This window comes from Sus scrofa, chromosome 14, assembly GCF_054392235.1.
Source record: "Sus scrofa isolate SSC_HxYL_T2T_F1_AM1 chromosome 14, Sscrofa_HxYL_maternal_Yorkshire_Landrace_v2.0, whole genome shotgun sequence".
NCBI lineage: Eukaryota > Metazoa > Chordata > Mammalia > Artiodactyla > Suidae > Sus > Sus scrofa.
This window is the reverse complement of record NC_139396.1, coordinates 126398601-126413917: the sequence shown is the minus strand read 5'-3', so window position 1 is coordinate 126413917 and position 15317 is coordinate 126398601. Positions and strand designations below refer to the sequence as shown.

General features: G+C 46.2%; 1 protein-coding gene and 1 long non-coding RNA gene across 2 annotated transcripts in view; both read right to left on the bottom strand.

Annotated features, from left to right (window-relative positions):
- Positions 1–7302, bottom strand: part of LOC146396986 (uncharacterized) — a 71613-nt gene extending 64311 nt beyond the window's left edge. The window contains exon 1 of the long non-coding RNA XR_014826640.1: positions 7177–7302. This is a non-coding gene — a long non-coding RNA (uncharacterized LOC146396986). The remainder of the gene's footprint in view (positions 1–7176) is intronic.
- A 1028-nt stretch (positions 7303–8330) lies between these two features.
- On the bottom strand, positions 8331–13590 carry HHEX (hematopoietically expressed homeobox). The gene is given in 4 exon segments (NM_001244579.1): positions 8331–8892; positions 10709–10759; positions 10941–11119; positions 13193–13590. Coding segments are annotated over 4 exon segments (810 nt in total). The 5' UTR covers positions 13554–13590; the 3' UTR covers positions 8331–8673.
- Between the last annotated feature and the right edge of the window lie 1727 nt (positions 13591–15317).

The following is a 15317-nucleotide window of genomic DNA, read 5'->3' as shown; positions in this document are numbered from 1 at the left end:
ATGAGTCTATGCTGTTTGGACTCAGGATAATAGCTTCCTTTGCAACAGTGGGCACAGTGACTCAGGGCAGATATAAAAGGAGCTTCTAGGGATCTAGTACTTCTATGTCATCCTAAGGATTTCAGTTACATGGTGTCTACATTTTGTGAGCCATACAGCTATGAACTGTGAACTTTTTTGTATGTAATTATACTTGACTAAGAAGTTTCTTAAAAATGAAAATAGGAGTTCCAGTCATGGCTCAGTAGAAACAAATCTGACTAGTATCCAGAGGAAAAGGGTTTGATCCCTGGCCTCACTCACTGGGTTAAGGATCTGGCGTTGCTGAGAGCTGTGGTGTAGATCACAGATGTGGCTCAGATCTGGCATTGTTGTGGCTCTGACGTAGGCCAGCGGCTATAGCTCCAATTTGACCCCTAGCTGGGGAACCTCCATATGCCACGAGTGAGGCCCTAAAAAGACGAAAAAAAAAAAAAAAAGAAAGAAAGAAAATTAATAAAAACAATTTCACTGGTTAAACATAGATGTCTATTTCATAAACATACTTTTACATTTTTTGAAAAGTAAAACACCATACAAACGCAAATATATTTTAGCGTCCCATGTTCAGATAATACTGAATAATGGCTAAGATTCAGAACAGTCTATTCTAAAAATTGCAGGCTTAAATTCCCTGGTCACTATTACCATTATGTTTTTCTTAATGCCTGAAATAACATCTAAACAAGGGGCAGCTGCTTCAGGCAAAATCGTATTTGGGTGATTTTAAAGTCCTTAATGAGATCAGGTAATTGCTTGGTGAAGCTAAAAATTTAACCTTCAATTAACTAATCAACAGCACCATACATCATCATAACTATCTCACTCCCTTCCACCTACATACCATCAAGTCAATATATGGAGGCAGGTGTCTAAGAAACCACTTCCTCTGGACGTCTGAACCTGCACTCAGGGGCCATTTTTTAAACATTTATTGAATCAGTCTGGTCTAACTTACAATTAATGGAAAGTCTGTAGTAATGCAGATTCCATAAGCAGCTAAGGAAAGCTAAAACCTTGAGCCAGGGCCTGAAGCAAACACATTTTCTGTTCCTTCTCCATTTGTTTCTTTGCAATTTATGAACTGCTTTAAGAAATTATTTAAAAAACATTTGAGTTTCCTGCTCCCATTTGCTAAATGAATGATGCTGATAAAATAGTAGTAGTAACAAGCTACCCCAAATAGTGTCATTTTTCAGTAAAGCAGGTGTATTTTAAATAAAACTCTTGGTTGAAATTGAGAAGTGTGAACTGGAAATTGAGTGAAATTGCCAAATCTAAGAGAAAGATGGCCAATATAAACCCACAGAAGCACTTCCTCTTAAAATTCATGTCTGTAAAAAGGGGGGCGGAGGGGGGCAAACATCTTCTTTTAGTGCTTGTTTAGGCTTAAACAGACCCAAACATGCCCTCCTCTCACCCACGGCCAAGCCCAGCAAAAACTCTCACCCCTTTACTGCAGCCCTTCCTATGCTTTCTGCTCTGCTCCTGGAGCCATCCAGAGAAGCTAAGTTTCTGGTGGCCAAGAAATAGGAAATACCACGAGAGTACAAGGCTTGGGGAGGGAGGGAAATGTCTCTCCTTTCCGCTGGGGAGGGCATATGGTTTTCACTTTCATTCTGTACTTCAACATTTATCGCAAGCTTACTGCATGTAAAACCCAGTGCTAGATGTTGGGGACACCATCGTAAGCCACTGAGCTGCTCTATGCTCAGGGGTCCTAGCAGAACATGCATCAGTGGGTTGGTCAGCTGAATAAGAAATACAATGATACAAATCAGTGCATATAGTGGGAACACCAAATAACATGGGTCAGGGACAGATTTTTTTTTTTTTTTTTTTTTTTTTTTTTTTTGTCTTTTTGCTATTTCTTTGGGCCGCTCCCACGGCATATGGAGGTTCCCAGGCTAGGGGTCGAATCAGAGCTGCAGCCACCGGCCTACGCCAGAGCCACAGCAACATGGGATCCAAGCTGCGTCTGTAACCTACACCACAGCTCACGGCAACGCCGGATGCTTAACCCACTGAGCAAGGGCAGGGACCGAACCCGAAACCTCATGGTTCCTAGTCAGATTCGTTAACCACTGCGCCACGACAGGAACTCCAACAGATATTTTTTAAACACTTTGAAAGATATTAAGCTTATTTTATAAAGCTCGTTTCCCTAGGAAACTAGAAATTGTGCTCCAGTCAGTTTATTGGGTTATTTTGTTTGTTTTGTCTTTTTTTTTTTTTTTTTAGGGCTACACCTATAGCATGTGGAAGTTCCCAGGCTAGGGGTCGAGTCAGAGCTGTAGCTGCCAACCTACACCACAGCCACAGCAACATGGGATCCGAGTCGCATCTGCGAACTACACCACAGTTCATGGCAGCGCCAGATCCTTAACCTGCTAAGTGAGGCCAGGGATTGAACCGTGTCATCATGCACACTAGTTGGGTTCATTACTGCTGAGCCACAACAGGAACTCCTGTGCTCCAGTCAGTTTATTACTTTCTCATGTAACAGAATAATGTGCTATACACACAGAAATTGCATATGCCCTATATTTTGTGGTAAACCCTTCCAGATGTAATGCTGGACTTGAATTAAGGCAAAAAGATTACATAAAATGAGTAAAAACCCTCACCTCTCTTCTTTCAGCTAGAATTAGACCCAGCTTGATATCTTCTCAAGGGTACGAGAGATGAGGAAGTTCACATTACAACATTGGCTGGGATAGTCATTGAGGTCTTGGGCTTAATTTCTGGGTGACAGTTTCCTTATCTGGAAAATGGGGCAATAACAGTATCCACCTCAGAGGATCTTTTGTGAGAATTGATATAAACCATGTGAAGGAATCATACAATGTTTAATACATAGTAAGTGCTCAACATGTGTTCATTCATTTATTCATTGAACACATACTTATGGTGCAGCTATTATGGGTCAGGCTGGAGATACACAGCGGTGAACAAAACACAAGAATTCCTACGCTCGTGACAATAACATTTCAATGAGAGACAAATAAATTATTAACTAACCCAAATATTAAGCCCAGTTGTAATAAGGGAACTAGAGAAGAGTAAATTGTGGGAGGGGAAGAGGGAGTTGTGATTTTAAATAGGACAGTTAGGGAAGACCAAGCTGAGGAGGTGAGAGAGCCAGCCAGGAGGCTGTCTAGGGCAAGGAAAGTTCCAGATGGAGGAAACTGCAAAAGCAAAGAGATCTGTGTGAATATGGTCCATGATCCCTTTACCAAAATGCTGGAACTCAAAAAAGAACAAAGAACTCTGAAGATTCTAGTCATACTTATTCCCTGCCCTCTTTCCCCTCCAGGTGGGTAAACATGACCATCTCTCTCCCTAGAACAGCACTCCTTTTCCTTTTCTCTGCTTAGCAGCTTCTGGAATGCTCTGCCATGGCATCTTGTGCCTACCTCTTATTGCACCATCTCTCAGGAAGCTCCACTACACTCCCAGCGCACAAATGCCTGATCCCCCTCAGGACACAAGTATGATTACTTTTTGATGATTATTATCACTATTATTGTTTACCCTGGTTCAAAAAAAAAAAAAAAAAAAAAAGCTAAACTAAAAGAACTATCCTTGGAGGGATGGGGGCAGTGTATTAGGACTCCAGCAATATTTTCCTTAAACTTAGGATGTCTACCTCAAAGCTGAAAATTTCTAAATATTTGAAGAAAATCTTACCTAATTGTGATGTCTGAAAAAATGAGACTAGTCATTTTCTATTCTTAATGGGGAAATAAACTGAATGGGGAAGAGGAATCTTGAGACGGAGGAAGGGGGGGCTAAAAGAGGAAAAATACAAGTAGATAGGTGAGGAGGGATAAAGGGCATAATTAAACTCTACAAGAAAAAAAAAAAGTTTAATGGAGACAAACTGAACAGGCATTTTCTCTTCCTGCATCTAAGAACTGCGGGGGGTGGGGGAATGGGGGTTACCATTAACCCTTTCTTGTCGTAGCGTTACGGAGGGATAAGATCGGTGATGAGATTTTTGACTTTTTAAAATTTTGAATGATACCAAACTCGAAATTAGAAACAAAATTCTAATACTTCAAAAAAAAGTTTTTAAATGATAGGTAATCTCAGGAGCTTTTATCTGGAAAATCACTTGAAATTGGCAGTGACTTTTTTTTTTTTTTAAGTAGACACACGGAAAAGTTAGTGTACGGTCGCCTCGAAACCCTCGCGGCGACCGCCGGATGCTCCAAAGTCAAGATCCTCCGCAGACAGGAAATGCCTTTGCCAGCCCCAAGGTCTCCTCCCCGCAGCCCTCTCTATTGTCTGGAGAGATTTGTGTACATCCGACTGAAGAGGTTTCCCGCCTGCAACTTCGAATCAAAGCGCTGCCTCAAAAGAAAGGGACTCAGTGGGGGCTTTCTAGCTTTCCTGGCTAACGCTTGGCGCCCACTGTGTGCCGCCTCTCAGGTGAGCCTCCCGCCTCTCGAGGAGCTGAGGCTGAGAATTCTCGGTTCCCAAGGCCTCCAACCAGCAAGGGAGGTGGAGGGAACAAGTCTGCCTTACTTCCAGCCCTGCTCCCAACCACCCAACAATGGTAACATTCCCGAGTACGGTTCCCCAAGAGCCACATCTGAAGGGGTAGCTACTGTTCTGTAGACCTTGGATCGCAGATGTTTTGGGTGAATGGGAGGAATCGCCAAAGTGCTTCTCATTTGGATTCAACAATACAAAAAAAAAAAAAAAAAAAAAAGGAAAAAAGGTATCAAGGGACAAAATCAGATTAGACAGAAATTCCACCTGGACTGTCATGAAATCCAAAGGGATGTACTAACATTAAAAGTAAATATTAGTACAACATCTGATTATTTTTACTACAAGATACCAAACTCCTAACTAGAAGCACCCTGAGTGATTGGTTTTCCACATTCTGTCCCATGTTGTCAGTAGTCTCATAAATATCACAGATTTAAAGGATCGCCGATCATTAGATTTTAACAAAAATTAAAAGGGTGAGATTTTGAGTTCCTGTCATCTTCCACAAGGCAGAAGAGCTGGAATGGGAACTTTGGTAAATATGTACCGTCCCCAGCTAAACGTATTTCCCCCAAGTCAAGATACATTTTCTTAAATCCCTACCCTGCCCCCATTAACTAAAATGAATATTCACAGCAATGAAACCACACACAAAAAAAAGACTGTCAGAAATGTTGAAAGAGAATAGGTACTTTCACTATCGGAGATGGTTTCCTCTTTTCCCACAAGATGTCTTATCAGCTTTCACCCTGAGAAAACCATAAAAAGTAAGAAAAAGAAACCTTATGCAACAGTTTGCTAAATGAAATACTACACAGCAGGCTAGTCATCCCTAAAAGTGATGTTGTTTAAAGAGTCAAAGTACATCATCCAACAAAATCAATATCCTATTAAGTTAGAAAGGGTTCTGAATATCAAAGACCAACGAACTGAATAACTTAAAGTATAAGTACATGACCCAGGGGATTAATCACACACTGTCATGGTGAAATTAGGGCAATTCTTCCAATCATTAACGTTTTGCTTACAAAAATGTGCTTTTATGTTTGTCTTTCTGCTAAATGATAACCGTTTTCAAGTTGAATCTCCTGATAAAAAGAGTTAAAAACAAGACAAGAGTTGTGCTGTAAAGGTCATACATGCTGCTTCAACATGAAATAGCCAAAAGACAAACAAATGAAAAATGCCTGGATTGTAGGAAGAATTTGTAAATATTCATTGGCAATTTGCAACGGGGCACTTTAGAAAACAGTTAATGCCTACCCCCTGTCCTGAAGATACTGTACTTCCTCCAGTCAACACACTCGGGATTCTTAAGATTCAGAATATGAGCAACTTGAAGAGAATATCTTTAAATTGGAAAAACAGCCTGGTTTCGGGGATTGTCTACCCTAAGACAAGATTTAACCCCTCAATTTTTCTAGTGTCAATCAATACATAAGCCTGGATTTCTCTGTGTGATAGTCATGATACAGTTATTCTCGAGAATAAACATTAACCAGAGGTTATCTCCAGGAGCGAAACACACACACTGATTTCAGGATGGCTTTAATTCAATATTAGGCCCACAAGCCTCCTGTTCTCCCCAGACTCTGATACAGACAGCCCTATTTTCAAATAAGACTGACTGTGACCTTTGAAACCTCTATGTAACCTGTCAGACAGGGTCAGGGAGCCTGGAGCCTACAGCTGAGAGGAAAGGAGACCCTCCCACTGGATGTCTACTGTGGGCTCCAACATTGAGGAGACACAGAAGATAGGGGGGAAAATAAAGAGCTTGAACAGAGCTGGGAAGTGGGCGGCTGGTAGGCGTCATGTGGATCAGCTAGATCATCTTCATTCAATTGATGAGAGAGCTGAGACCAAGAACTAAAACTCCAACCCAGATCTTTAAACTTCCAAGCTTATGTACACCCCTCTTGCTTAAGGAGCCAGTACTGATTTTCTCAGAAGTTAAAATTCACAGGTAGGGAGCTCCTACTGTGACACATCCACAGCATCACCACAGCTGGATTCAAAGAGGGCCTTGTTGGAATCTAAGGAAGTAGGGTAGGAACCCCCTAAGTGCAATGGCTTTTTCACTCTGTGTTCACCTGAGTGCTCCTGTCTGGGGGCCACAGCCCCGGTCAAGCCAAGCCAGGATGCAGTTATTCCTTCAAAGGACCTCAGCTGAGAGGCACCCGACTCTGCAACAACTAAATGCCTCCATGAAGGCCCACAGCTGAGGAAGATTTCTGGCCTCTCCCCTCACAGATCTCTCCCATCATTTTCCAGCCGCAATACCAGCGCCCGTCAGAAAGCTCAGCCCACCCTTCCTCTCAGCCCCACACCCCCCTCGCCTCAGCTCTTAACTCCAGCGCTCAGTACCTCTTCCTCAGCTCCACTCCCTCGCCTCAACCATCAAACCCTCCTCCCACCTTCCCTCTTCATCCACAAGGCGGCCAGCCTCCCGCTCCCACGCTGGCAGGCGCTGGTGGGAGGAGGGGAACAGGTGAAGGAGGAGAGAGGGAGGAAGGCGGACCCCTCCTGCTTCTTCCACCCTAGGAGCACCTTAGAGCAGTGATCCCCCGACCACTAGCTGGACATCACCTGACCACCTGTCAGAAGTGTAGGTTCCCCGTCCTACCCCAGACCTACCCAAATCAGAAACTCTGGTGGGCAATGGGTCCCAAAAAGCTCCGCAGGTGAAACTCGTGGAAGAGAACTGCTCTCTTCGCATAAACTACTTTCCCCTACCTCCCGACCCCGGCCCCCACCCTCGCTAAGAGGACCCCCGCCCCCAATCCGGGTTTGGCCGCTAAAGGATGACGCAGTGTTGACTCACGCGGGTCAAGGACAGCGGCCCTGGCTGGCTCGGCTGGCAAGGGGAATCGATGGAGCTTGACGGCTCGCGTTCCGCGGCGACGCTGCGAGTCTCGGCGCGGCTGCTCTTCCCACCGCCTGGAGCGCTCAGACCTCGGGGTCCGCGGGCGGGAGCCTTCCCCCCGCTGCCCCAGACACACAACACACACTCCTGGCCCCCAGCAAACTCCTGGGAAAAGGCTCAAATCTACCTTCTAGGCGCTTGCCTCTGGCATCAGCCATAGCCCAGAACTGCGCTCCCCCAGGCCCCGCGAACTGCAAGAGCCCCAGCGACGCGCAACACCAGACGCTCCCGCGCCCCTGCGCCCAGCGCCGCGCCAGGAAGCCGAAGGCGCTTTAAGAAAATGGGTGGGCTTGTTTTATCAAAGAATGAGAGGTCCAACAAGGCCAGTTGTCCCACTGAAAGATTTATTTTATAGGCAAGTTACTCATGTTAAAAAAAAAAAAAAAACCCAACTAGGTCTTTTTTTTTTACAGTGAGCAATTATATATACACACACTATAAACACTGTTTAATATAAAACACACTATCTACAATCTACTTACATTTCGTTAACTTGCTACTTCTAGTTCATCTGTGATTAATTTTAGTCACTGATGAGTCAGTTTCCCTGCTTGAATTGGACTGTATCCCCTTAACACCTTGGTCAAACAGATACTAAGTGATAGTGCAAAACAAGCATTTCAGATTAACTCTCTCTCTGATAAAAAGAACACATATATCCCCGAGGCAAGAGCTCTGAGATGGGTTTGGATTTAAGGCATCAGTTTAAGAATGTAATATAAAAGTAAAGAATATTTCCTTTAAAATAGTCCAAGGCTGCCTGAATTGCGGGCCCCTTTTCCTAGGTATATCTCTGGATTTGGGCTGCCCCTTTGCTTCTCTATTAAGTAGGATGTAGATACTGATTATAGAAAAGTTATTCAAGAAGGTCCTATTAAAATATTTAAAGTTATAACTTAAAAAAATTTTTTAAGTTCAAAATTACTTTTATAAATAGAAAAAACAATTTACTTCTTAAGGGGGGGGTGAATTTAATCAGTGGAGTCCCTTTATCATACAACCTAAAATCAGTACATAAACTATTTAAGTCAAAATTCAGGTTTCAATGTGAGTTTGTTATTTAGCCAGTGCAGCAAATATTTTAGGTTTCCAGAATACCAGCAAAATGATTCCCTTTTCATACAGTTTTCCAGTCCATCTATGAAGATTTTCTAAAGCAAATGATATTCCCAAGTCCATTTTTCTGAACATGCCAACATCAGTGGTCATCATCCAGCATTAAAATAGCCTTTATCACCCTCGATGTCCACTTCCTGATCTGAATCCTCTGAAATCTCTGATTCAAGGTCTTCCTGGGAGACAGGGGAGGGCGAACACTGAGAGCTATCCAAAGCACCTTTATTCTGTTCACTGGGCAAGTCTTGCCTCTGGTCACAGGAATTGTCCAAACTTTCCAGTTCTTCTTTTTTATTGTTTTGAGGGTTTTCCTGAATGAAGAGGATGAAAATGGAGATTAATGGGATCATGAAATATGGAGATGCGAGAGACAAATCTTTTCATCTTCTACCATCTTTTTAATTTTTAGTTTATCAACTACTTTCAGGTATGATGTTTTTACTTAGAAACTACATATTTCTGCTTTTTTCTCACTTTGGAAGAAGTAAAATTCCTGTCATATCAGAGAAAGATTATACTCTTGCCAGATAAGACCAACCCATCACGAATATAAGTGCAAACATACTATGTCAAATGAATATTTAACTCTAGCCCCAGACACATGGTCTCAAAGTTCTTAAAAGTTTAGGGAAATAAAATAAATCAGACTACTATAGATACACACTATCTTTATTCTCAAATATTTAAACCTTGCCAATTAACAAGGTCTTCAAGACATTTAAAAAATATGAATGCTAAAAGGTGAATTAAGGATAAAGTTTCAAAATTATTAGATTGAATCCTTTTTAATCCATTTTCTGGAGTAAGTTTACAAACATATAAACACATAATATAAAACAAAGTGAAAAAAGAAAACAATAAACACAAATATGTGTAGCAAGTTACATAATCCTGGCAAAGAAAAATAATAGCTGGAAGACTGTTCCAACTGAAAAAGGAGACATCTATAATTTACTTAAAATCTGGAGGAACTTTCTGGCAAATATTCCCTTATTACATAGGAACTTTCAAAAGTTCCTGGCAAACCACCTTTGACCAAGAACTAAATAAGTTTTTAATCCTATTTTTGTATAAAATGCACATAAACACCATAAGGAAATATGATATACTGCTAAAGCGAGACCATAAGAAAAATAGATTTAACAAGTTTACAACCACGTGGCAAGTAGAGGCATAAGGTCAAATACTGAGAGGGAATTTGAAATTTTTAAGACTGTGTTACAGTAATGAAATTATGGGAATTTTATTTTCTGTTTCAAAGTGTTCTCTGTGACACCACCTTATTGCTTTTAATGAAAAAATTATGATCACTAAATTCTAAAATGCAGTGTTCAATTTCCCCACTCATATTGTTACAAAAATATTTTGTTTATTATAAACTGTATATACGCTGGCAAATGAAAAACTCAGCAAGTGTCAGATAATTTTGCAGAAGACATCCAGATTAGGACATCAAAACCAAATCTTTAGCTTTAAGTCAACAGAGCTTCTTTAAAAACTGAATTAGCCTTTACTTTTTATCACAAATTGCGTAACAAGGTCATTGGAAGAAAAGACTGTTAGAAAATTTAAGCTACTTTCCAAACATGCTTGGATATTCTCTTACTGTTTTTATACTCATCTTAAGAGCTAGAATTAGAGAGAAAATTATTTTTTAACCCTTTGATATTTAATTCTTCTAAAAACAGTGCAAACAAGACTTAAAGGTGTTTATTTCCTTATATTTACCCTTGAGCTCTGCCTGGTTTTATTATGGCTGTGTAAATAAAAGAAACAATTTTCTCCCAAAGATAACTGCTTAAGTCATTTACTGTCAATTACTTTATCTTTCCTGCGTTAATTAGATAAACAACATATGGGGTTTATAAAACAATTAGCTGGGAGTTTTACTAGCCAGTGTGTGAAAACCCAAGCATAATTGATATAGGAACTGCATTAGGTGCTTTTAGCATTACTGCCGCCTGAACAACTCATCCTGAATTTCAGCAGGACTATTTGCCTTTTTAATCAAGGTGAAGAGGTTAAATAGTCCCTTAAATGACTTTTGCATACAACCTATAACAGGCCTCGCATTGTGATAACATGATAAAAATATTTATTTCCATAGAAACAGAACCATGTCAATACCTGTTTTAGTCTTCTCCATTTAGCGCGACGATTCTGAAACCAGGTTTTGACCTACAGGAGAGACAGAAAGAAAACTTGCCATGAGCCCAAAGGGACCTGGGGAGGAGGTGAGCCAAGCGGTTCAGGGAGCAGACTCGCGCTCCAGGAGCCAGTGCCCCCCCGCGGCTCCAAATCTCACTCCGGCCCCCGATCCCTCCCCCAGGAGTCTCCCCAGGCCCCTGAGCGAGCTCACCTGCCTCTCGCTAAGCTGTAGCATCTTGGCCAGACGCTTCCTCTCAGGCGGGGAAAGGTATTTCTGGGTCTCAAACTTCTTCTCCAGCTCAATGGTCTGGTCATTGGAGAACCTAACCTGGCCGCCTTTCCTTTTATGCAGAGGCCTCTGAAGGAAGGGGCTCCAGAGCAGGGGTTTGCCTGTGGGCAAGAGTGGCTATTAGAAAGGACCCTGTAGCGGCCTGACCCACTTCAGACTTGTCTGGCCCTGAGAGTGACAAAGAGAAGGAAGGGAGCCTGGAGGACCCGCTACCAGATACACCGACATATACAGACCCAGAGATACAGGAACACCCAAAGTCACACGCCTACACTGCCTATGCACATAGATCACACTGTACACTCCCAGACACACACAACCATCACGCCCATAGCTAAATATAACCGTTTTGATTCCCAGAAGAACATCGACTATAAATTGAGCTTAAAATCACCATGATCTTTTTAACCAGTCGCTCTCAGAATTTATACACAACTTTTTGCTCCTCTGGGCCCTCTCTCTTGGGGGAGCGCACTTTCCAAAGATCAAGTGGGTGTTACGTTGAGGAGGAGCGGGTTTGTCGCACTAGTCAGGCGCGTTGCTGCCGGGGCGGCGCCGGGACCAGGACACCACCTCCAGGGTGCGAGGGAAACCCTCCCGCCCGGGCGCGGGCTTCAGGGCGCGCGCGCGTAGCTTTCAATCCTGCCTGGAGGGCGCCGCGGCCTTCTCTGATTTCACACCCGGCTCGTGGGGGCGGCCAGTAAAAGCCACCCCGTGGGCTATGGCAACATTTCCGTCAATGTGTTTCCTGTTGGTCTATCTCGAAAAACCCTTTGCTTCCTCCTGCACAGTCCCAGCAGTAACCCAAGGAAACCCAGGGCGCGCTCAGTGAAAATGCTCGCCCCCAGGTCCGGCCCAACCCGGCTGAGAGTCCGCCTTCAGCCCCAGCAGGCGAAGAGAGTGACGACAGGCCTGTGGCACCAAACCCTCGAAGGCGGGATCAAAAACACAATATAATAACTCTAAAAAAAAAAAAATCCTAAAATATAAACTCCCCCAAATCTCTGTAGCAAAGTAGAAAAGTGGAGCGCTAGGGGCTGCACCATAATAATGACATTATAAAGTCAATTAATTGAAATGTTAGTTGTCTGCCGGGTGCCTGCAGAAGCTGCTGATAACAGAGGTTAGATTTAAAACCTTGGTGACCCAAGGCAAGGAGCCCGGTTTTATTTACCCCAGGCTTCAGATGCCAGAGGCGCCAAGGGCCACCCGGAGCGTGGATCACGCTTATTTCTTTGGCCATGTACTGAGGGGACAAGTCCTGTAAACTCTATATGGCCAAAGTGTCCGCGCTGCCCTTCCTACTCCAAAGACGTGTCGGTCAGTCCGTCCGTCCATGGGTCTGCAAGGCCTGCGCTACACGCTTTGAAAGCTGGCATTGTTTTTTCGAGATTTTGCTTACGTCAGGATTCAGACCGGTTCAAAACAGCCTCAAAAAAAAAAAAGGAAGCAACTGGTTATTTTAGCTGCCATAAAGTCACATCCCACACAGAGGAAATGAACAATATCAGAAAAACGGATCCCGGCTATCAGAAGTCGAGTGTTTCCTGAATTTGTCTGTATTGAGGATGTCGATAAAATAATCAGCAGCGTGCACTACTCCGGGGGAAGGGTCTGCTTCATGCAGCCAGGAAAACACTTAACAGCTTCTGAAACCAGATTTACTCCTATCGAGAACTCAAGATTTCCTGTATGAACGGAAAGGGTCAGGCTCTTTCACTGCACAAGCTTGTTGAACTAGGTCCAGCCCCGTAACCACCCGGCCCGGGAACTACCCTTGCCCCGCACGAGTGGCCTGGGGGGCCTTGGCACTCCCTTCCCAGTCCCCCCAGCTCAGGGAGCCCCACCCGGGCGACACGGGCCCCCAGGACTCCTTCGTCCGTCGGCCCTGGCGGCAGCGCCCGAGGTCTGGCCGGGGCCTGCTTGCCCCGACGCCTGCAAGGTGCAGGAAAACCAATCTGAGTCACAGTGCGGTCAGTCTGGGCCGCGCGCCGCCGGGGCCCGCGCCTCCCGTTCCCCGCGCGCGCCCGACAGCCGCTTTTCAATCGCTTTTGCCACAACTTTCTATTGCCTCCCCCTCCGCCCCCGCCGCCTCCTGGGCGCTGCCACCTGCCGGGTGGCGCCTTCCTCTCCGCCGCCCCGGCTCGGCCCCGCCATGACCCCGGCCGCCTTACCCAGGGGGTCGTGGCGGATCAGGGCGTGCGTGTAGTCATTCACCGACCGCGGGAAGGGGTACAGAGGGCCCCCGAAGCCGCTGGGTCCGTAGGCGGCGGCCAGCGCGGCAGCGGAGTGGTGCGAGAAGGCGGGGTGGATCGGCGTGGGCTCGTACACCGGGGTCCGGTAGGAGGACACGAGGCTGGTGAAGGAGGAGTTGGGGGACGGCAGCGTGGGCGTGGGGGTGGGCGCGGCGGGCCCGCGACCCAGAATGTCCTCGATGTAGAACGGCGTCGGGTGCGCAGGCTGCAGCAACGGCGTGGGCGCGTACAGCGGCACCCCCACGGCGCCAGCCGGGGGACCGGGGTGCGGGTACTGCATGGCTCTGCCGCGCTCCGGCCCCTCGGAGAGCTGCCGGCCCGCGCCGCGGCGCTACATTTATCCGCGCTCCGCGCTCCCGGCGATAGGCTCTGTCGGCCGCGGGGTGGGGCCGGGCACTCTGGCCCCTTCCTGCCGCCAGGCCCTGCGGCCAATGGCGCGGAGCCCCGGGAGCCGCCTCCCGCCCCCACCTTTGGCCCGCCCCCGTCGGCTGAGCTCCCCGCCCTCGGGACCAGCCCGCTTCCAGCCTCCGAGGACCCTGCGCCCCCGTGCCCAGCTGCCCGCACGCTTGGGGCTCCAGGCACCCCGGCCCGTGACGCCCTCGAAAGAAGTCCGGGACACCCTCGAAGGAAGCCCAGGGCCGCGTCCGTCGAGCGAGGCGTGAGGCAAGCAGCTGCCTGGAAGGCGGATTCAAGCGACTGTAGCCCCGGTGGGAACACACCTCCACCGAAACCCGGGTGCACTGGTCGGAGCCCGGACCTGGGGTGGCTGCAGCTGCCCCAGGGAAGGGACGGCTGGACTCGGGCTCTGCAGGCGTAGAGGTCACTGGCAGGACTGCGGCTTCGCAGGCCCGAGAGCACCCTCCCTGGTCGGCGCGCTCCCTGGAGTAACGGTGGCACAGGCTGTTGCCCCGGGCGTCTAGGGGAGCTCGCGGTGGGAGAGAGTGCCTTGGGATCCTGGGGCAGCTCCAACGAGAGAGATCCACGGCCCTTGCCTGCCCAGTGGGGTAAGGATAACTAGACTTCAGGTGTTCTGGACTCTTGGCCTCTCTACCTTGTTTCACTTGTGGTCCCCGGGACTCAGCCACTTCCCGGGGACGCTGGCAGAAGTCCCTTCCGGCAGGAATTAAGGGAAGGCCTGAGTCCTACGGCGTCAGCCAGAAGCTGTGCGATTTTCTCCGACCCATTAGGAGCTGCTCCTGGTCCCCTATCCCCGGGTCCAGGGGGATCACAGCTGCGCGCAGCCCCGCTTTTGCCGTTTTGCACGTGTTTTCTATTGAAGCCTTGACGCTACCCGGTGTGGCTTCGGTTCTGTGCAGCTCCACTCGCCTGCGGGGCAAGGGGGCATTTTCTTGATTGACGCCCTCCTGCGGTAGTCACACCTCGCGGTGAGCGGTTTCAGCTAAGGTCCTCCATGAACCGTGGAAATGAGAGGACTTCCCAGCTTTTTCTATTCAGCGTTTTTATTTGCCTCTTGGAATTATTTCTCCGACTGCAGCAGAAAGGCAGTAGGAAGAGTGGGCTGGAAGCCGGATGGCCTGGGTTCAAGTTTAAGTCTGCACTTTTTTGTTGAGCACCTACTGTGTGCCAGCAGTGTACAAGACAGATTTTGTTCCTGTCCTCGAAGTGGCTGGAAACAAATTTAATACAGTGACTTATGTATGTGCTAGGAAGAAGTATGTGATGTTTGAAAAATGAGTAGGTGTGAAGGAGCCTAGAGAGGGACTAACACTTCAAACCCAGGGAATAACATGTGAGAGTAGTCAATACAGCTTTTCAAGTTGGGTTCCCTGAGTTTTTCTCATCTGAAACATTTAAGACTTTAAACATTTCTAATCCTTTTGAATTCAGGTCATAGGCATCTATCAGAATCTGATGACAGACCAGAGCTACAAACACAGACAAACACAGCACGTATAATATGCTGTCATTTGGGTTAAAACTTTGGTAGAGGGCAAGAATATTTATCTGTGCTTATGCTCTATTTTATAAACCATCTCTGTAAGGATAGACAAAAAACTTATAACGTTGGCTGTCTATGAAGAGA